At 39.9% G+C, this 23507-nt stretch overlaps 1 protein-coding gene and 1 non-coding gene across 13 annotated transcripts in view; both read left to right on the forward strand.

The window, feature by feature from the left end:
• The window catches only part of TFDP2 (transcription factor Dp-2), a 209111-nt gene that overhangs the window by 183429 nt on the left and 2175 nt on the right, over nucleotides 1–23507 (forward strand). For 11 of the 12 annotated variants that reach the window (XM_070466652.1, XM_070466650.1, XM_070466653.1 and 8 more), the window contains 5 exons: nucleotides 2894–3056; nucleotides 9668–9814; nucleotides 12547–12615; nucleotides 16918–17069; nucleotides 21173–21339. In XM_070466652.1, coding sequence (XP_070322753.1) covers nucleotides 2894–3056; nucleotides 9668–9814; nucleotides 12547–12615; nucleotides 16918–17069; nucleotides 21173–21339 — 698 coding nt within the window. The remainder of the gene's footprint in view (nucleotides 1–2893; nucleotides 3057–9667; nucleotides 9815–12546; nucleotides 12616–16917; nucleotides 17070–21172; nucleotides 21340–23507) is intronic. The other variant, XM_070466651.1, reaches the window with a different exon arrangement.
• Nucleotides 7520–7593, forward strand: TRNAG-UCC (transfer RNA glycine (anticodon UCC)). Its single transcript has one exon. It is a non-coding gene; the product is annotated as a tRNA-Gly (tRNA).

Genomic DNA, 23507 nt, shown 5'->3' on the forward strand with positions numbered 1-23507 from the left:
TTGCTAGGACTATTACAGTAACCTATCAGTGGGTCTTCCTGTTCCTGCTTCTGCCCTCCATAAATTACTCTGCATCCAAAATCTCCACCTCACTGAAAATTTTACCATGCCACTCCATCCCTCAATACCACTGAGTGGGATAACAGTATTTCAGTAGTCTGTGACCCACAGTGAATACACAGAGAGGACTCTTTGGGAATGCAGGGAAAGAAAGTAGATATCTTCCCTTACTCTTTTGAAAAGTACATTTAGCATCTATTTCTTAATGGACATAACACAGTAGAACATGTAAATAACTTATAAATGAATGCAATTATAATGATGGAATATGATGAGATCTAGGTTCCTCTGTACAGCAGACTCCCCATTTCCCCTTTCCCTCCAGCCTCTGCTTTTGGAAGCTTGACTATTTCAGATATTTCATATAAGTGGAATCATGCAACATTTGTCCTTCAGTGACTGGTTTATTTCACTTATCATGATGTCTTCCAGGTTCATCCACGTTGTTGCATATGGCAGAATTTTTTTTTTAAGGCTGAATAATATTATGTTGTATATATATAAATATGCCTATATGTCTATGTGAATATATATGTATACACATACTGCATTTTTCTTTATCCATTCGTCCATCTATGGATATTTGAGTTTTCCTTGTCTTGGTTCAGTTCAGTCGCTCAATTGTGTCTGACTCTTTGCGACCCCATGAACCGCGGCACAGCAGGCCTCCCTGTCCATCACCAACTCCTGGAGTTTACCCAAATTCATGTCTATTGAGTTGGTGATGCCATCTAACCATCTCATCCTCTGTCATCCCCTTGTCCTCCTGCCTTCAATCTTTCCCAACATCAGGGTCTTTTCAAGTGAGTCAGCTCTTTGCATCAGGTGGCCAGAATATTGGATTTTCAGCTTCAACATCAGTCCTTCCAGTGAACACCCAGGACTGACATCCTTTAGACTGGTTGGATGAATAAAGCTGCAGTGAACATGACAGGTGTGGGGACAATGTCATTGTGGCTTTGATTTGTGTTTCTTTTATGAGTAGTGATGTTGAACACCATTTCATATAACTCCTGGTCATTTATATGTTTCCTTTGAAGAAATGTCTATTCATGTCCTTTGCCTGTTTTTTGTGTTACATGTTTTACTGTTGAGTTGTGGGAGTTTCTTAGATAGTTCAGATATTAACCACGTATCACATAAAGGGTTTGCAAATATTTTCTCCCTTTCCATAGATTGCCTTCTCTTTCTGTGGATTGTTTTCATTGATTCTTACTCCGGGAATCTTCCTCCTTTAGGTTAGACTAGATACCCCTCTTACCATTTCCCATAAAACATTGTGAATAACTCTGACTTGGCACTTACCTTATTATAGTGAAATTATCTGTCATTATATATTAGTTTTACCTCTCTTCCAGCCTTAGATCTCACTGAGGGAAAGGATTTTGCATCAATTACTGTTTTTGTACTTCCAGCCCCTAAGACACACAGTTTCTAGCATATAATTGGTACTCGGATATTAGTAGAACTAAACTGACCTCTGAAATTTTAATGATTAAATTATCAAAGATTACTGCTACTGCTAAGTCACTTCAGTCGTGTCTGACTCTGTGCGACCCCATCCCTGGGATTCTCCAGGCAAGAACACTGGAGTAGGTTGCCATTTCCTTCTCCAATGCATAAAAGTGAAAAGTGAAAGTGAAGTCGCTCAGTCATGTCCAACTCTTCGCGAAGCCATGGGCTGCAGCCTACCGGGCTCCTCCGTCCATGGGATTTTCCAGGCAAGAGTACTGGAGTGGGGTTCCATTACCTTCTCCTATCAAAGGTTAGGCCTAGGCATTAACCTAACTTAAGATAACTGAAGATGTAGATCCATTACTAACACCAATGACTTCTTTTTAAAAAAAAAATTATTTATTTATTTGAATTGGAGGCTAATTACTTTACAGTATTGTAGTGGTTTTTGCCATACATTGACATGAATCAGCCATGGGTGTACATGTGTTCCCCATCCTGAACCACCCTCCCACCTCCCTCCCTACCCAACACCAATGACTTCTGATTGAAAATTGAGTAGATAATAGAACTCTAGCATAGTGGTACTTTTAATTTTCAGTTCAGTTCAGTGCAGTTGCTCAGTTGTGTCCAACTCTGTGACCCCATGAATCGCAGCACACCAGGCCTCCCTGTCAATCACCAACTCCTGGAATTTACTCAAACTCATGTCCATCAAGTTGTTGATGCCATCCAGCCATCTCATCCTCTGTCGTCCCCTTCTCCTCCTGCCCCCAATCCCTCCCAGCATCAGAGTCTTTTCCAGTGAGTGAACTCTTCACATGAGGTGGCTAAAGTATTGGAGTTTCAGCTTTAGCATCAGTCCTTCCAATGAACACCCATGACTGATCTCCTTTAGGATGGACTGGTTGGATCTCCTTGCAGTCCAAGGGACTCTCAAGAGTCTTCTCCAACACCACAGTTCAAAAGCATCAGTTTTTCAGTGCTCAGCTTTCTTCACAGGGAAAAAAAAAGCTATAGCATACATAGAATGCAAAAAGATAAGTATTAGGAATATAAACTCTACATGGACAGAGTTTTTGTCTGCTGTTTTCACAAGTCTTTTCCCAATGTGTAGGACAGCATCTGACACTTAATAGTAAGTAACTGGTCAGTAAATATTTAGGCAACAAATGAGTGAGCATAAAAAGGCAACTGCACACTTTATTAGGCTTTTAAGGTAAAAATTAAGTTTAAAACATTTCCTTATCTCTAATTCAATGTAAAATTGAGCACTGGGAACAAATAATCAAATTCCTGTCTTCTCACATTAGTTTATAGTTTTATAAAGGAAGTCTCTAGTAAGTATAATGGAGTATAATTTTATTTTCTCTTTTAGCAAACGAAGCAAAAAAGGAGATAAAAATGGAAAAGGCTTGAGACACTTTTCAATGAAAGTGTGTGAGAAAGTTCAGCGGAAAGGTACAACGTCATATAATGAAGTAGCTGATGAGCTGGTGTCCGAGTTCACCAATTCAAATAACCATTTGGCAGCTGATTCGGTAGGTAGATCATGCCTTTGATGTTGACTGTGAAAGTGATGCAGCAGTGGTACCTCTCTGGATTGTCTGTCAAATTGAGAACTCAGACAAGCTAGGGAATCCTCAAATTTCCCTTTACCTGAGGGTTTCGTATTATCTATTAGGGAATTCTATTGTTTTGATTTTTTTGTTGTTTTGTTTTGAAAAGGATTCTTACTTATTTAAGCATAAAGGTGGACAAGTATTTTTTAAATATCTTTGGGGGTTATTGAAGAAACATACTTTTAAAAAAGTATACTTTTTATTTTTTAATGACCTTAGATACATCTGAATCTTCCAGTGTTTTAAGTCAGTAAGAAAATTTTATCTTATTTTTAATTGAAAAAATACTACATGAACATGTTTATAGAAATTCAGTTGTACCAAAGACTGTATGATAAAAAATTTTTCTCTTCTACCACAGACTCTAATCTGACTCCACAAGGAACTGTTCACTATTACCAGATTCTTGAGTATCATTCCAGAAATTCTTTATGCACCTATATAATAAAATTTGTTATTTTAAACATAAATGTGGTTGTGCTTTGCATGCTTCATTCTTAATTTTATTTTCTTAGTAATATACCTAGAGCCTCATTTTTAGCACATAAAAGTCATTCTCATTTTTTTTTAAATGGAGATAAATTTACATGCAGGGAGGGGAATGTACATGTTTTAAGTGTACAATTAAACTGTTAAATTATTTTTTTATTTATTGTGGCTAGTTTACATACAATAAGATGTATTCAAGTGTAAAATTCAGTGAGTTTTGACATTTGTACGCAGGTGTGAAGCCACCAACATGATCAGGACACAAAATGTTTCCATCATTCCCAAAGCCTCTTCCTGCCTTTTGTAATCCATCCCTCCCTTGCCCTCTAGCCCCAGGCAGCTGCTGATATACTTTTTATAAGTTAGTTTGCATTTTACTTAAATGTAGTCATACTTTATGTATTCCAGAACAATATTAAATAATAGTAGTAACTCTGATCTTCACTTCTTAAAGTTAGTGGAAATATTTATAGTTTTGCAGCATTAATTGTGATAAAGGTTTTAAGATGGTAGTAACCATAACTTGATTTTTTTCTTAATGAACATTTCTTTTTGCTTAATTTAAAAAAATCAGAAATGGAGTTGAACTTAATTCTGTCAGGAAGATAGCTTCCTGACATTTTAGGATTTTTACAATGGTATTTATGAATGAAACTGGTGGGGTTATTTGCTTTTGTTTTTATAATCTTTGCAATTTTTTAAATAACATTTTTTCCTTTATTCTGCGTTTCAGTAGCTCAGATGGTAAAGAATCTGCCCGCAATGCAGGAGATGCAGATTTGATCCCTGGAGAAGGGACTGGCAACCTACTCCAGTATTCTTGCCTGGAGAATTATATAAACAGAGGAGCCTGGTGGGCTACCGTCCATGGGGTCACAAAGAATTGGACATAACTGAGCAACTGATGCTTTCACGTTCTATGATATCCCAAACACAACACTTGGTTTTTTCTTCTGACTCTGTTATTCTTTCAGTGTCTATGTCACGTAGGTATTTCTCCCAATAGCATAGTTTGAGCCTTATCCAGTGGGTACACATAGGCCCTCATAGATCCTGGCTCTCCAGCATTGGGACCCTGGTGCTCCCTTCTGACCTCACCCTTGTCTTTCTGTGCTGGGACTGTGCCTCTTTGGTCCTGTTGCCCTAGATGTATCCTTAGGCCAGGAATGTCAAACATGTTATGTGTCAACCCTGAGTAAATACAGGAGCTACTTGGACCTTAGGGTCAAGGATAAGGAGGCAGACTGTGCCTGGGTTCTATTACAGAGAATGCTGTGCTTGATTAGTGATATCTGCCATGGCAACACCCACTAGACACATGTCTGGAATGAAGATATGGGGAGAAGAGGCTGCAAACTGACCAGGTTCAGAAAGGGACAAGCTGTATGTTCCGTCCTTGCCTTAGGTGGTTGTGCTGATTCCCAGGCTGCATTGTCTCATTGGCCAGGTGACTGGGAAGGCAGGCTGAAGGCCATGAAGCTTCAACTGGCTTCCGCAGGGCCTGGAGGGAAGAGCACAGGCCCCAAGCTATCAGGAGCCTGGCAGGGAAGCCCATGCAGGGCCCCCCAGGGATCTATGTGCTGCAGGCCATCCTGGCATTGACTCCGTATCCTCCGGAGTCAGGTTCATCCAGGCAGAGCCAGCTGGCCGGCTTCAAAGAGTTAGGTGCAACTCGGAGGTGAAAACACGTTTCCATGGCATATACACAGAGATAACCTTAATCTCTGGATAAACTCTCAAAAATCCCCAGTCCAGACTAAAATGGCTTATTGCCTATGAGAAATCAAAATAGAGTATTAGTCTGACTTTAATCAAATTCCAGAATGAAGGCACATTGCTTTGGAAAGCGCTGCCTCAGGAGAAGATACAGGGTTGTGTGTAAAAGAATGTTTCTAGAAAATACCAAGGGCACCAAACATGACCCAGTTACCCTCCACACCCCTCCATGCCCCAGGCAGGGGCGCTGCTTCCCCCAGCAGACTCTGGGCCTGTCACGGTGCTCAGTGAGTGTGTCCAGGTGCCTCTTGAGCCCTCTGCTCTTGGCTTGTGAATTTTGGTTGCTTTCTTCAGGATCCTCTCCGTTTGCCATTTCTACTGCATCTCCTTGAAGGCCAACTGGGCCAAGGTACCCTTGTCCCAGGCCACACTGCTTCTTGTGCTTTTTATTTTTTGGCCACGCCCTGTGGCATGTGGGAGCTTACCTTCCTGAGAAGGGTTTGAACCTGCACCCTTTGCATTAGAAGTTGCATTAGACTGGACCAGCAGGGAAGTCCCTCCTTCCTGTTCTTTGTACTCATTCTCATCGCTTCCTCAAGCTTTGCCTTGTCTTTGTCCTGTTCCTTCTCCTGCTTGGTCACGCCAAGCTCTGCGATGCCTTTTAGACTCAAGAGACCACGTTTGACCTGTTTGCCAGCCTCCATGGCACCTGTTTGCAATCAGTACCCCCTTTGCAGTTTTGATAAGTAGTGTCATGCTGGCTTTATAAAATGAATTTAGAGGTCTTCGCTTTCTCTTTCGCTTTACGCCATCACAGGTTTAATGGCATGGGATGTCTAGTTTTGTTCCCTGCAATCTGATGGAAATCACCTGAGATACTCTGTGGTGATTTGGTGGGGGGTTTAGATAGCTTTCTCCATTTCTTATTTGGTAATCCGTCTGTTTATAATTGCTTTCTCCCTTTGAGTCAGTTTGGTGTTTTTTTGTTTTCTTAGAACATTCTCCATTTAATCCATGTTTTCCAAATCATTTGCAATTTTATTTCCCCCCAAAAACCATCTCTTGGATTTGTTTGTATAGACCTCCGGTTCTGAAGTTAATTTCTGTTTTTATCTGCATTTAATACTCTGTTCTCTTTCCTGAAGTTACTTTTATTATTTCTTTACGCTATATGCTTTATTTACTTTTATTTTCTTTGTTTTGTATTGAAAGTCTTTATGGCTGTTATTTTCCTCTTGTACACTACCCATACCCCCATTGATTCTGGTATGTTACTCTTTATTCTGTAACTTTGGCTTAAGAATTGCATTGAAAAGTTTCTTACAGTTCCAGGTGATAGGGATTTTTGCTTATTGTCATGAATTTTTACTTTTATTACCTGTGATCAGAAATTTTGAGTCAAACTGTTTCCTTTAAGTGGGGATTGCTTTGAGATTTTTCTTGTGAGCCATTATATGGTGATTTCTGTTTAATTTCCCTGGGCGCTTGAAAGTATATGGCTTTCTGAATTTGAGTGAGGGTCAGAGTTCTCTGAACGGTCTAGCAGACCCTGTGTGACCTGGCCCTCTGCTACCCCTCATCGCCTACCATGCACCCTCTCAGTTACTACCCGCAGTTACTACACTACATGTGTTCTTTGCTGGGGATTTCCATGTAGTTTCTCTTCTCCATCTAATTTTCACTCAGATGTTACTAAAGTGAAGCACTTTTCTTAGCACTTTTCAATATCTAACACACATTTTTAATAACCACACCCCATCCCCACTCCTGAATATAAGCAAGGATTTTTTTTTCTGTTGATTCACTATTTTGTTTTTCTCATGATTTGGAAGCTCTATGGTCTGTAGTTCTTTAAAGTTATTTTTATTATAACTTCAGTATTTTATAATTTCAGTAATTTCAGTATTTCATTTCTTGAGTTATCACCTATGGACTATGATTGATTATGGAGGAAAAAATAAATCCATTTGCCTGTTGTATTCCCATCTCCCATCTTTCCCCTCTACCACAGGATTCAGTTGAATGTATTCGTGGCCATTGTTAAAAGAATATTATAGTTGTTTTTATGACTTTGAATATATTGTGCTAAAATTATTGCATAGTTGATCTGTTTTGAATAGTTCATCTGCTTTGAATTCATACTGCTTCCAGTATCAAAGAAGAGGAAATCAGGTACTTCCCTGGTGGTCCAGTGGCTAAGACTCCTCACTTCCAATGCAGGGGGGCCCTGGTTCAATCCCTGGTCAGGGAACTAGATCTCTCGTGCTCCAACTAAGAGTTCGCATGCTGCTTCTAAAGATCCCACAAGACCCAGCGCAGTCAAAAAGTACTTTCAAAAAACAAAAGCATGAACTATTTCTAAAAAAAAGAAGAGGAAATCAGCAGACTTGCTGTTGCCTCCTCCTAACATCTGTTGTTATTTTGTCATTGTTTCTACAGTATTGGGATTTCTAATATTTACATTCAGTTCTATAACTTAAAATCTCCCTTTTATTTAAGTTTACTTCTATATTTAAGTAGGTTCATTGTTGTCCACCATCTTTTATTATCATGGCATTTGATTGGTTGGATTCAGTTCTTACAAACCGCCTGTCCACCAAAAGATAAGGGGCTTTCCCACAGTGTAAGTTAACATAGTGTCTGTTATTATAAAGTCTTGCTACCAAAAAAATATCAGCTGAACTACACAGTGTGCCTAGTGATTTATATGATTACATTTTGGTGCAGGTTCACCATTTTCATTTTTTGCAGATCAGCACTAGTGTGTGGACCACATTTTGAGAAGCACTGCTAACTAGAACTTAAAGGATGCATCCTTGACTTTTGAAAGTCTGACATCCTCAGAGACACTACAGGATCTTAGCCCACTTTAACTCCATTACCCCTTTCTCCTGTATATACTATTCAGTTCAGTTCAGTTCAGTTGCTCAGTCATGTCCAGCTCTTGGCGACCCCATGAATTGCAGCACGCCAGGCCTCCCTGTCCGTTACCAACTCCCGGAATCCACCCAAACCCATGTCCATTGAGTCGGCGACACCATCCAACTGTCTCATCGTCCATCGTCTCCTTCTCCTGCCCTCAATCTTTCCCAGCATCAGGGTCTTTTCAAATGAGTCAGCTCTTCGCATCAGGTGGCCTAAGTATTGTAGTCTCAGCTTCAGCTTCAGTCCTTCCAGTGAATATTCAGGACTGATTTCCTTTAGGATGGACTGGTTGGATCTCCTTGCAGTCCAAGGGACTCTCAAGAGTCTTCTCCAACACCACAGTTCAAAACCATCAATTCTTCGGTGCTCAGCTTTCTTTATAGTCCAACTCTCATATCCATACTTGACTACTGGAAAAACCATAGCCTTGACTAGACGGACCTTTGTTGATAAAGTAATGTCTCTGCTTTTCAATATGCTGTCTAGGTTGGTCATAAACTTTCCTTCCAAGGAGTAAGTATCTTTTAATTTCATGGCTGCAATCACCATCTGCAGTGATTTTGGAGCCCAGAAAAATAAAATCAGTCACGGTTTCCCCATCTATTTGCCATGAAGTGATAGGACTAGATGCCATGATCTTAGTTTTCTGAATGTTGAGCTTTAAGTCAACTTTTTCACTCTCTTTCACTTTCATCAAGAGGCTCTTTAGTTCTTCACTTTCTGCCATAAGGGTGGTGTCATTTGCGTATCTGAGGGTATTGATCTTTCTCCTGGCAATCTTGAGTCCAGCTTGTGGTTCATTCAGCCCAGCATTTCTCATGATGTACTCTGCATATAAGTTAAATAAGCAGGGTGATAATATACAGTCTTGATGAACTCCTTTTCCTATTTGGAACCAGTCTGTTGTTCCATGTCCAGTTCTAACTGTTGCTTCCTGACCTGCATACAGGTTTCTCAAGAGGCAAGTCAGGTAGTCTGGTATTACTGTCCTATATATTAGTTCTTTTTATTTCTAGACTCCCCAAGACATTATACTTTATACAGTATTAATTGAGATTTACCTTTTGAGTTGGTCTTCATGTCATCCTACATCATCTCCAAGTTCCTATCTTAAATTCTTTTCCTTTTACTTAGAAAAGGCTCTTTCACCTCATTTAATTTAGATGTATGAGGAACATAATCCTTATTTTTAAGATTGTTTTATGCTTTAGATTGCTTGAAAGTATCTTTATTTAATCTTTACTTTTTTTTTGTCATTACTTTTAAAGGATACTTTCACTGCGTGGAGAATTCTTTCAGAACTTTGAAGATATTTATGAAATTATTATTAAATATTTTAATACCTTGTGATTATATCATGACCTTTAAAGTTTATCACTCAATAAACATATTTCTTTTAGCAGGCTTATGATCAGAAGAACATTAGGCGAAGAGTTTATGATGCTTTAAATGTGCTGATGGCAATGAACATAATTTCAAAGGAAAAAAAAGAAATCAAATGGATTGGTCTGCCTACCAATTCTGCTCAGGAATGTCAAAACCTGGAGGTAAGTGAAGAAAATCTGTTTACAGATAGTACTTTGCTTTATTTTACATCAGAGATGTTTTAATTTGGAAATACAGTCACATAGTATTAAAATATTCATAGCTATTTATTCATAGTATGCCTTTTTTCTTTAAAGTCTCTCCTAGGTAGAATTTCAGAACTGAAAGGAGATTTTGAGAGGTCTAGTCTGACTGATGTCCTGATGAAACATGAAATGAAATGACTTGATTTCTTTTTTTTCTCTTTTTTTTGGAGAACATCTTTGTTTTATTCTAATTTAATTCTGAGCACTCTACTAATAAATTTTCATTGACTCGTGTACTAGAAATGATCTTATTTGATGAAATACTTGGCTGTATAGATCTGAAAGAATGGATTCAAGTTGGCTGTCTATTTCTTGTATTTGAACTTTTACCTTCAACTCTAGAATTAGTGGCAGGAGAATGGTATGGAATTTCCTTTAAATCTTTTTCAGAATGGGTAGAATGTGCAGCTTACAAGAATTTGGGGTGATGTGTGCAAAAAGCCATGTTTTATTCTTTGAACTTCAATCATTATACAAAATCTTTCCTAAATAAGCATGTGCCCTGACATATTATTTGTAAATTGATTTGACATAATTTTACTGTCATATCCAAAAGGCAGCTTTAGACGTGACTATGGTTGATTTCATGTTTTTCTTAGTCCCTTTTTCCCCCTAGCAAATCAAAAAATTTTGGTATTAATATTCTTGTGGATGGAGGGAGAAAACCTGTCAGTCATCAGAAGTTATAAAATAATGTCATTCATGTGCTGCAGTGGAAATGTCCTTTTTTCTCCTCCCGATAGAGAAATACTTGAGGGTTAATTACCAGTAATATTAAGTTGGTATCAAAGCCAAATAAGCAAAAATCTCTTAACATCTCCCATGTGCTTAAATGAAAGATTATATGAGATTCCAATCCCAAGCAGCTTTCATTCTAATTGAGGAGAGCAGAAATGTAAAAGGACTTACCAAAATTGTGATGACTCCTATGAAAGAAGTGTGTACAGATTCTCTGGAAAGGGGTATAAGGGAGGGAGTGGGGGTGCTTTACCAAGAGAAAAGAAAATCCTTGTGCTCAGTCATGAGGGAGGAGTTTGCAAGTGGTTTAGGGCAGGGAGGCAGGGACATTGCCTGGGCTGAGGCGGGTCGAGGAAGGCTTGCCCACAGCTGGTTGTGGCCAGAGTACAGGTGAAAGAGAGGGTAGGTTCCTGGGTGTTAAGTAGTTGGGACCTGATCCTATAGACAGTAGGAGCTACTGGAAAATTATAAAGAAGAGAGCTGAGGTAGTGTAATCAAAAGGGTCAGTCTGCCAGTGGGTTGGAAGCCGGACTGACAGGAAGATTAGGAGGGAAAGTGAGGGGGTGGGTTGGAGAGGGGCTGAGTTCTGGCCGTGACAGGCTGCAGAAGTGTTTTAGAGGCAGAATCAATACCACTTGGCCTGGCTGGATGCACGGCATGAGGTGGGAGCTGCTCTGTCAACAGTGTCAGATGCTGGGGAAAACCCCAGTAGCATCTTTTCACATGTGAAAGAGCACACAGATCTTACGATCTTAAGTGTCTTGTGGTTCAAGTGGTTGTGATCAGAGGAATCATGAGAGAGACTCCTGGTGGGGACTAGATGGGGAGCAAGTAAGAAAGATGCTGTTGGAGTAGACAAGAAAGATGATATTAGATGTCACTGGCTTTTGCCCAAAGACACAGTGAGGAACTCATCTACCGGGATATTCCAGACCTTAATCTGTGTTTTCTAGGTAGTTGTGAGGTTGAGGAAAACAGTAGTTGGTTGAAGCTAGGAAATTTGTCCCATAACCATGTCTCTTACTACAGGTAGGAACTGCGTATTGAATATAGGAGCCCTGTATTAGCAGCCGTGCCTGTTTAAACGAGAGGAGATTAAACTGCTCTAGGGACTGTCTTCCCTGGTGGACCAGTGGTTAGGACTCCGTGCTCTTAGTGCAGAGAGCGTGAGTTTGATCCCTGGTCAGGGAATTAAAATCCCACAAGTCACACTAAAACAAGCAGTTAAACGGAGATCTTAAATGAGATCTTATCTCATTCTGGGAGGTTAATAGAGCAAAGCAATTAATAATGGGATTTCTGTAACCAGGTGGCTTTGATTCAAATCCTGGTTCTTGCCATCCACCAGTGATGTGACCTTGGACAGGTTCTTCACCCTCTGTGCCTCTATTTCCTTACTGCAAAGAGGATAACAGCCGTACTTATGTCTAGGGTTTTGTGAACACGAATTAAGAGACCATGTGTCTAGCACTCAGGTAATCACTGACACATAGAATAGGTATTCACCAAGTGTTAGCTGTGACTCTGATTGGAAATCCCATGGACGGAGAAGCCTGGTAGACTACAGTCCATGGGGTCTCAAAGGGTCAGACACGACTGAATGACTTCACTTTCACTTTTTCAAGTGTTACCTGTGACTCTGGTGCTTGTGAAATAAATAGAGCTGGTCCCACAGATCAAGTGTTCATTAGGGGGATGGATGTCGTTTGATGGTGATTGCTACAATTCTGCTGTCTTGCCTGCTTGCTTACCTGACCCCGGAAGGTGGAATCTACCTTTACTGGTGTCAGTAGTTAAATAGGTTGCCTATCTTTAAGGAAAATTCTTGATGTCTCAGAACTAGGAGCTTAAAAGTGAGCAGCATTTTCTACTCTACATGCTCATGCTATTTTGTAACCTGTGTTTTAAAGATAGAGAAGCAGAGGCGGATAGAACGGATAAAGCAGAAGCGGGCCCAGCTTCAAGAACTTCTCCTGCAGGTAAAGAAGCTGAGATGTGTTCATTACCTTCTCTGCCTGTGTTCTGCTTCTCCCCCGACTTGCTCTGAGTCTGTGTTTTCTACTTTGGGTGCCTTCAAACACCTGGTGGGGCTGCACTAGTGCATCGTCCCCAAGGCCCAAGCTCATGACTCTCCACACGATATGCCTTTAAGATGGTCCATCTCAGGGAAGTTTCGGGGAGAATGGATACATGTATGTGTATGGCTGAGTCACTTTTCTGTCCACCTGAAACTATCACAACAACATTGTTAATCAGTTGTACTTCAATATAAAATAAAAAGTTAATTAAGAAGATGGTCCCATCTCACTATCATCTGGGGTCTCTTGGCAGCTCTAATGTGGAACATATTACTCAACAGTTTATTTTTGACTTTTATTCCTACTCTGAGCAGAAATTATTTTAGCCCTTGTTTGGAATATGAAGGAGTAAGGCTAATTAAATTTTAGGTGTTTTGAGTAAAAATGGGCTTCCTGGTGGTTCAAATGGTGAAGAATCTACCTGCAATGCAGGAGACCCTGGATTGGAAAGATGCCCTGAAGAAGGGAATGACTACCCACTTCAGTAAAATAATTGGATCCACCTGTAATGTTAATACTTATTATCTGTGGATGACGTTATGACGTATTCAGCTTTGTAGCAATACCAAAACTTAAAATGCATTTCCATTTAGGAAAATTAAATTTTATAGTGTAATGGAAATCCCTGTATTTATACTTTTTAAAATAATTGTCTAGAATTTGGGTAATTTAAAAAATAGAGGCTTTGTAGAAAATCATCTGGGGTAAAATCACAGGGTAGATGGGCTTTTTTTTTTTTAACCTACTTTTGGTCATTTCAGTTGGTGGAGAAATTTACTTTGAGCAGTACAGCAAGACATTTTCAAACCAATCAGAAAACTTTTTAAAATGAGCCAGCAAGTCTTTATACTTTTGTTTTTAATCAGCAAATGTCTTTATATGAAGAGCTTTCAGCCAATCATAAAACCCATTTTGATTTGAGCAACCATAGGTCCTATTTCATTGTTGATATAGTCCACTTTTCAGAAATAAAGGGACAATAAGTTACCAAATAATTGTAACAGTTTTTTTGTGTTTTTTTCCCTCCCTAAAATACTCGCTTTCTCTCATGAACAGAATAGGTTAAGTATTCCTACATATTCCAGATTTTTGTTTTTCCTTTCTTGATCCTTATTTTTTGTTTGTTTTTTCATCTTCGAATACACATCAGAGAGGCAGGAGCAGACTGTTAGCTGCGTGTGGTCTGGAAGGGCAGGGTGGGAGGAAGCCAGCAGGGACCCGGAGCGGCCGCAGGTGGAGCAGAGCCCGGCGCAGAGAGCCCCGGGGTGACGCTCCGTCCTCATCAGGCACCTCTCTTTTTCTATGTCTGTGTCCCATACTGACCCTTGTGGGACCTCCCTGAGGAGCTCCCTCCAGAGCCGGTCTCATGTATTTTTCATACTGGGTTTCCAAAGTAGGTTTTGTATGAAGAGAGCACTCTGTAGCTTTAAAAAACCAAAAACTTCAAAGCTGACCGTTTATTCCTGTGCTCCTCCCCGGACAGCTCTGCTTCCTGAGAGACCTTCGCCCCCACGCCACCCCCAGCCCCCGGCAGCGTCCCTGGCTGCCTCTCTGTCGTCCATCCTCTTGTCTCGGCAGCATCTGCAGTGTTTCCCTCCCAACTCACAGTCCCCAAAACCCTGTGTTTGGCCCTTGTTACATTTCCTCAGAGCTCTCATGGAACATTTGGGGGCTCCATTTTTGGCATGTTATTATGAAAACCTGTTTATCAGCGTGTCTGTAATCATCTGTTAATCAGAAAGACTTGTGCTGGGCCAGATCGCCCTCATGTATGTGGGCTTTCCTATCCCTAGACGACCAGCACAAAGAATGGACCAGAGGACTTCTTTGGCGGTCCAGTGCCTAAGACTTCGGGCTTCCACTGCAGGGGGTGTGGGTTCCATCTTCAATCCCTGGTCAGGGAACTGAGATCCCACATGCCTCTAGGTGTGGCCCAAAAAAAAAAAAGTGACCTGGAATATTTTTCCCCTTTCTACAATGAACATTGCATTGTTTTTTTTTAAGTCCTAAATTTCTTTTTCTCTTCTGTCTCAAACCAAGTATTTGCAGATTTCAATGCAGGCGCAACCTAGCTGTCAACATTTATAAAAACAGGTCTCTCTGAACTGTGAAACGAAACACAAAATATAACTGAAAACAACTACTGCTAGTCTCCTGGTAGACATACAGCTTATTTCCTCCTAGTGTTTCCTTTTTCTTTCTTTCAGCAAATTACGAAGTTGTCACAGAAAGTACATTAAGCAAGTTGTCCCTGAACACCAATAATTTACCTCTCTGTGGCTAAGCAAGCTTAATTTTTTAACTAGTGAATGTCACAACTACTGACATCACATGATCCAGGTCACTTTTACTCACATGCTACCTCTTCTCTTGGTCATGTAGGACAGGAATGGCATGAGTAGATTCTACCCACAGATGATCCAGATGTCCTGCTTTTATCTATATCATTGTCCCTTCCAGCCCTTAAACTTTTCCAGAGCTACTAATGCAGAGTAAAATGAATGTCTGAATATACCTACAGCTGTTTAGCCTCTGAAATAAATGTTAATAAGCCTGGAAGAGAACAAAAGGCTAAATATAAATCAAATGGCAACAAATAAGGAAATCAGTTTAAAACAAACGGGGTGATTTTTCTTTTTACTATCAAAATAACATTGTATGTATAGTCACAGCTTTTTTCCCAAGAACAATCTTTGATGCTATCAAATGTGCACAGTATAGAACAGTGAATCATAAATATGTAAGAACTTTTACTTACCACTGTTTGTATTTCTTCCTCTACCGAGGCCCTCCCACGGCACTAAGACCGCAGAGCTAGGCCAGGTATGGGCTGTCTCCAGGATGTGTTTTCTGGAAGAGTAAGATAGCCAGGTGGAGGTATTCAAACATAATTCTTTTTCTGAGTTTTATAGTTTCAGTGTATTTTTCCTCAATATTAAATGAGCTAAGCATTGAATATAATTGCCTTAGTTCATTAGCAGCAGAATATAACAAATTAGTAAGTATGACTCAAGTAATGTTTGGTAATGAATGGTGTTGACAGTGATAGTTTTAGACACACTGTCAGGGCTAGAATAAATTGGTGTCCCTTCTGTTTTGTGCATTTTAAAGGAGTAAATGTTTACTTTTCAGGGAGCTAGCACCCAACCATTATAAGACAACATAAATTTTAATCAAACTTCAGTTAAGGCCCAAGACCTAAAATAAACACTGCTAGGATAAAGTTGCTAAAACATAGAAAATAACTGAAATCCATCACTACTGGGTGACCAGAGGGAACAAACTGATGGAAGGGATGAAAGGCTCTGACTTTAGGAGCTCTTTTAACCTGTATCTGTTCCGCAAGCAGATGAAAGACTTCACTCTGTAAGGTCTTTCTACCTGTGGAATTCTGTGATACATTTGCCTTATTTAAAAGGCAGGGTGGCAGGGTCACTTTCTTTGACTTTTGAGTAATGGTTATAGCTTAAGGTAGTAGCAAGATTCAGTGCAAAGATTCAGGCCTTGATATACCTTATAAATCAGTGCTAAGCCTCAGGTTCCTCTCCTGAAAGATGTCAGCTGGGGAGGGGCTTGGACCAGATTCCAAACTGTGCCCTGTAGATGCTTAAAAGTTCTGTGAAGGAGCCCAAAGGGTGAATGAGGGCTGAGCTGGCAGGGCTCAGGACTCCGCTTCCGTGCAGCCAACCAGAGCAAGGATGTGTTCATCTGTCTTATAAACAGTGGGTGCCCCAGAAGGTTTCACTTGAAGAAAGGGTTCTGTGGCTTTGTATAGTTTGTATGTTTCTGGGCTGGATAATCTAAGAGATGTATTTAACCCTAAACCCTCAGGAGTCTGTTAGTTAAATGGAAAACCAGTCCACTTTTGCTGTATCACCCAGGCTGAGAAGAGTTGCAGGTAGCACTCTCTCTCAGATTTGTAAGATCCTGTTTCTATGGGTGATAGAAACTGCGGGCCCCATTATTTTTATTAGGATATGTTAGATACCATTTAAATAAATATTTTTTGCCCTTGAAATGTATTTCTTGAGTTAGATCATTCTAATGTTTTTTTCTTAGCTGTTTAATTTTAATTAACTCATAGGTGGAAGGTCTCTTTAAATTCTCTAATTTTAAACTATATTTTAGATGTACTTAATTCATTTAGTTCCACCTCACTTATCCACATTAAATGTCTGTGTATGTTTTTGTTGATCCTTACAGCAAATCGCTTTCAAAAACCTGGTACAAAGAAATCGGCAAAATGAACAGCAGAACCAGGGCCCTCCAGCTCTAAACTCCACCATTCAGTTGCCATTTATAATCATCAACACAAGCAGAAAAACAGTCATAGACTGCAGCATCTCCAGTGACAAGTAAGTGGAGAACCAGTGGCAGCGGGCAGGACCAGCCTTCTGTTTAACATAATTCCTATCATTTGTAATATTACCTGAGTCCTCCAAGGCTGACTCCCTTGGGCCTCATGAAACAACTATATTAAAACTATATTCAACTATATTGAAACAAGAGTGCTGTCATCTGCTAGTGCTTGCTTCCTTCTTCACTCTCCACATCCCCATCTTGGGCCGGCACTGTGCTGCTTGTGCTGAAGACATAGCGGTGCCCAAGCTAGAACGTGCATGTATATGTATGCACACATAGATGAGATAAGTGGGCAAGTCACTGCAGTCAAGTAGAGCATCAGGGAGTGTCTGGTACATGGTAGGTTCACCAGGTTCAGTATGCATTGTCACGTTTATGGTAGAGATGGTTGAGATCGGCAAGTGGCACTAAAGCAGTTTTTTTTTTTTTTTTTTGCTATATCGTAGTTGAGCGTGCTTCTGTTTATAATGAATGGACACAAAAGTACTAGATGAAAAAAAAGTACTAGATGGTGTTCTCTGCTTGCTTGCTTTCTTATTATCTTGAAGTACTAACTTGAAGTTTGTACCTTTTAACCACCTTTACTCATTTCACTCACCACTCCCCCCGACCCCCACCCCACCCTACCTCTGGCAACTTTCAGTCTATTCTCTGCGTCTGTGAGTTGGGTTTTTGAGATCCATATATAAGGTCTGTCATCTGTGGTGTTGTAGATGGCAGGATTTCCTTCTTTTATGATCTGTTGTCCATTGTCTTTTTTTTTTATGGTCTGTTATCTTAAGTACATCATGGTTTTTTAATCCACTCATCTGATGATAAAAACACAGGTTTTTTCCCACACCTCGATTGCAAGTCATGCTGCGGTCAGTGAACACGGGAGTGCAGACGTCTTTTCAGGATGGTTATTTGATTTCCTTTAGATACATATACCCAAAAGTGGGATTGCTGGATTATATGATAGTTTTATTTTTTAATTTTTGAGAAGCCTCCATACTGTTTTCCAGTGGGTGCACCAGTTTACATTCACACCAACATGTTTTTCATTTTAACTAAGATTTATGGTAATATCAATATATTACTATTATCATAGTAAGTGAGAAATAGCAGTTTTCAAAATACAGAGTTTATTTGTAATTTATTTTATCCTTCATGAAAACAGTAGTGCTCTTCAGGCTGTGAATCAGTATCGAGGTAGTTGAGGGCATAGATGCAGAGTGAGATAGAAGGAAATATGAACTGTGGCTCCCCCAAGCAGCTGCTCTAAAGCTTTGTCTGAAGAACAAATGGGGATGATACCAGGGCTCTGTCATTTCTTTAAATAAGGCAATGCCTCTAAAAGATCTGACTCCTGGAAAGTGCTTTATAAATATTAGCTGCTATTCCAAGGAGTCAGTATGTAACTTATCATCCAAATTGGGATACATCTGAGACCAAAAGAGGGCTCAGTAATCACATCACTGCAGAGGCACAGCCCAGGACTGTCCCAGGGGCCAGAACTTCTGGGGTTTACCCTCCCTGGTTTTTCTCACTCTTTTTCTTGGCAGTACTGCTTCCGTATCTTGACTGTGTACAGAGATCATGAGGTGTGGTGAAGTTGCTCAGTCATGTCCAACTCTTTGCAACCCCATGAACTGTAGCCTACCAGGCTCCTCAGTCCATGGGATTTTCCAGGCAAGAACACTGGAGTGGGTTGCCATTTCCTTCTCCAGGGGATCTTCCTGACCAAGGAATCGAAACCAGGTCTCCCACATTGTAGGCAGACACTTTACCGTCTGAGCTACCAGGGATGCAAATAAAAAGGCACCAAAAAAAGAAGAGAAACAACAGGGATTTCTAAAGTATTTGATAATTAACTTGCTGGTTTACAAAAGTCATAAAGGACTAGCACAGAGGGCAGTAAATGTTATAGATATGTATGTTAGTATTCATACACTTCAAAGTCTGGACAGAAACCTGTGTCTACAAGGACGTGTCACATACTCCCATAAATCCGAGACTGGTTAATGTATTTTTGGGAAAAATAAACTGTTAGATTTCTAGTTACTGTCTCTGGTTAGCCTCTTGTTTGGTAGGACATCACTAAAACTCTCTACTTGGTTAGTCTTTGAAGTCTTAAAGAGTGATAGCAAAGTCTGGGGACCAGTGGCCTCCGAGGATTAAGCATCCTCTTCCTTCTCGGGTGGTTGTTGACTCCTGTCCTTTCCTCGCCCTCCCCCAGCTGGGGTACAGGGGGCTCTGAGCTGCCTATAGGGGCTTGATATTCAAGGTGGGGTGCAAGTATGGCATTTTGCTTTAAATGAAAAATTTTGCTCTGATCTAAGATCTCAGAATTTCATGACAGTGTAAGCCCACCACTGTCCCAGCACATTCACCTACCCTCTGTCCCTGAGGCTCCTGGCGACATTGCTCCAAGCCTAGTCTGGGAGCCAGGAGGACCATTTCTTCTTAGAGTGGCCTCTTTATTGAAAGCCTTTGCCAGGCAGCTAGACATCCTGATTTGGCACTTTTCAGAAACATTTGGAAATGTGCTATGTGTTATATGTGACACTTGTTTCTTGACTGTATGTTTGATTGGGGCATCTTTACTCCTGAGACCCTCAAGAGAGGGTTTGGGGTTTGGTTAGTTTGTAAAAAGCCTTCCATTTTTTGCTCATCTAAGGTGTGATATGGCTAACACTTGACTCATGAAAATGATGTAAGCATCCAAAGTGATTTTTCCTCAACCCTAGTAGGCCAGCTCATGGTAGGAAAGTTAGGTACTAAATTGGAAAGGCTTTCTTTGTGTATGTTTTTTTTTTTTTCTCCCGATGACTTCTTTGCTTGGTTTACTTACTTCTATTGACATATACTTAACATACAGTATTGTATTAGTTTCAGGTATACAGCATAGTGATTTGACATTTGCATCCATTACAGACTGATCACCATGATAAGTCTAGTAACCATCTGTCCCTGTACAAACTTATTACAATATTATTGGCCATATTCTTTATGTTGTATGTATCCCCAGGGCTTACTTTATAATTGAAGGTTTGTACCTTTTAATCCCCTTCACCTGTTTTTCCTACTGCCTTCAGCCTCTCCCCTCTGGCAACTGCTCATTTGTTCTCTATGAGTCTATTTTTATTTGTTTTGGTTTTTTAGATTCCACATATAAATGAGATTATGTGATATTTGTCTTTCAGTCTGATTTATTTCATTTAGCATAATGCCCTCTAGATCTATATATATCATTGCAAATGGCAAGTTTTTTTTTATGGCTGAGTAGTACTATTCCCGTGTGTGTGTGTGTGTGTGTGTGTGTGTGTGTGTGTGTGTGTACATACCACATCTTTATTCATTCACCTATTGATGGACACTAAAGTTGCTTCCATTATCATGGCTATTGTAAATAATACTTCAGTGAACGCTGAGTGTAACCTTTTCAAATTAGTGTTTTTGTTTTCTTTGGGTAAATACTTGGAATTGCTGGATAATATGGTAGTTCTATTTTTAATTTTTTCGAGGAAGCCTCCAAACTGTTTCCCACAGTGGTTGCATCGGTTTACATTCCCAGCCAAAGTTGCCTTTTCTTAACATCCTTGCCAGTGTTTGTTATTTGTTGTCTTTTTGGTGATAGCCATTCTGACAGGTGTGAGATGATACTTCACTGTGGTTTTGATTTGTATTTCCCACATGATTAGTGATGTTGAGCAGTTTTTCATGTGTCTCATGGCCATCTGTACATCTGTTTTGGAAAAAAGTCTACTTGGAAAGTCTTCCTTAATATTTTATCTTTTATGACAAAGCTACAGACAACTTTGAAAAATAATGGATTTAGACCAAAATTCCTGTCTCCAGTTTGCCACAGCTTAATGAGGGCTGGAATGTAGGACTCCTGTTGTTTGTCACAGGAAAGTTATTTTAATCAGGAAAACGGTTTATTTGAGATGTCATTCTTCTGAACCCAGCAGAAGGACTCACTGCCCTAAACGGTAACAATCTCTAGTACTGTAGCTGAGCTTAGGTCCTCATGCTTCCATTGAATATACAGAGTACAACACTCTTCAGATTAGACACCACAGAAACCCCTCACTAACTCTGTTTCCTGATACAGGTTTGAATATCTTTTTAATTTTGACAACACCTTTGAGATTCATGATGACATAGAAGTGCTGAAGCGAATGGGGATGTCCTTTGGCCTGGAGTCAGGCAAATGCTCCCTGGAGGATCTGAAACTTGCTAAATCACTGGTGCCAAAGGCTTTGGAAGGCTATATCACAGGTATGTTAACTAATGCTGTCAATGTGGTACTTGATTAAATGTCAGACCCTAACTTGCTAAAACCTTTCTCATAGAAAATTAGCGCCTGCTATCTGCCCCCTGCCAATTCTGTTCCCCTACCCTGAAATGTAACCTCTCTCTTGAATTTCTTATGTATCACCACTTTTCTTTAGAGATACAAACACAAAAAAATACAGTGAGCTGGAAACAATTTATTATTTAGTTTTGTCTAATTCTCACCTTTATAGAAATGGGACCAAAGTGATATATTCTTTGGTGATTTGACTGTTTTCACTCAACATCATGTTCTTTAGATTTATCCACATGATTTCATGTAGCTGTAATTGATGCATTTTTACTGCTGCCTAGAATTCCAGCGTGTGGATGAAGCAGTTTATTTGTTCGTTTTACTGCTGATAAACCTTTAGTTTTGTTTCCCATCTCTTGATATTTAAACAGTGCTACTTTGAACATTCCCATTACTGTGTCTCGGTGACTGTGTGCATGTATCTGCGAGTGAGATTGCTGGGTCCAGGGCAGGTCCATCTTCATTGTTACTAGATGATGCCATGGCTTTCCAACTTGATTTGGACGTGGTATACTCTACCCCCAGAGTGGAAGTGTTTTGTCTTCCAAAACAGGTGGCACCTTCCAAAACAGGCAGGTGGACGTGAACTCATTACTTTGTAAATTGAGATTTAATTCCCATACTATATGATACACCACTTTAAAGTGTACAGTTCAGTGATTTTTAGCATATTCACAAGGTTTTGTAGTCATCACCATTATCTAGTTATGATTTTATCACCCCAGAAATTCCACATGTGTTTAGCATTCACTCCCACCCACCACCACCCCCGACCCCCACCATTCTTCCCAGCTTCTGGCAACCACTAACCTATTTCCTGTCACTGTGGATTTGTCCATTCTGGACCTTTCATGTAAATAGAATCTTACACTAATGTAGCCTTGGCGACTGACTTGTTTAGCATAATGTTTTCAAAATTCATCCGTGAATCAGTACTTCATCCCATTTTGTGGATAATACCACATTTTCTTTATCTGTTCATTAGTTCACATATTGGAATTGTTTTCACTTTTTGGCTATTATGCTGCTGTAAACATTGTACATGCTTCCGTGTAAACATAAGTTTTTGCTGCTATTGGATGTATACCAAGCAGTGGAATTGCTGGTTCATATGGTAACTATATTTAGCATTCTGAAAGTGCCAAACTATTTCCCAAAGCAGTTGTAGCGTTTTACAATCTTACCAGCAATGTATGAGGGTTCTGATTTCTCCATATCCTTCTCAAAACTTGTTATTGTTCATCTTATTTTATTACCACCACACTAGTGAAAGTGAAATGGTATTTCACTGTGGTTTCGATTTGCTTTTCCCCAATGACTGCTGATGGTGAGCATCTTCTCATATGCTAATTGACTATTTGTGAATCTTCCTTGAAGAAATGTCTATTCAGATCATTTGACCATTTTAAAACTGGGTTGTCTTTTCATTATAAGAGTATACTTGAAAACAGAGACTTTGTCTTGCATGTCCTAAAATTCAGATTTTCAATAATTAAGAAATCTTCTTTATGATCATAGTTCCTAAAATTGTGGTATATTCTGCACATATAATTTGGATGTATAGACACAAGCGTTCTTCTACCTTTTTTGCCAGTTGCCTTCATTTATAAGTATTACGACCTACCATTTCATACCGTATCTTAAAGGCACTTTAATATTAGCTCTAAGGATTATTAAGCCAGATGTAAGCAGTTGCCACTGTTTTATGGTTTTAGCCACAACACAAGAGCCTGGATTGAGATTTGGTTTTTATTGCATTTAGTACTTAAATTCACACCACACACTTCCTGTCTGACCCCCTCTTCTTGCTCCTCAGCCTCCCAGTCCCCTATTTGCACCCCCCGCCCCCCTAATTCTCCCCTTGCTCCTTCCAGAGGGGGACCTGCTGTTTTCTTAGCAGCTCAGGCATCCTAGCCATCCAGCAGAGTCTGCAAAAGGCTCTTACTCTGTAAGTCACCAGGACTTTATTTTAGCTCATTCTCAGTGAAAAGACTGCAGGCGATTAGGTGGGCTCTGTGGTTTTGATCTCTTGGTGGCCTTGTTTCCAGACTAGGATAGACTTTCTGGTTGGTGCAGAAGT

This window comes from Odocoileus virginianus, chromosome 4 (assembly GCF_023699985.2).
Source record: "Odocoileus virginianus isolate 20LAN1187 ecotype Illinois chromosome 4, Ovbor_1.2, whole genome shotgun sequence".
NCBI classification, from domain to species: domain Eukaryota; kingdom Metazoa; phylum Chordata; class Mammalia; order Artiodactyla; family Cervidae; genus Odocoileus; species Odocoileus virginianus.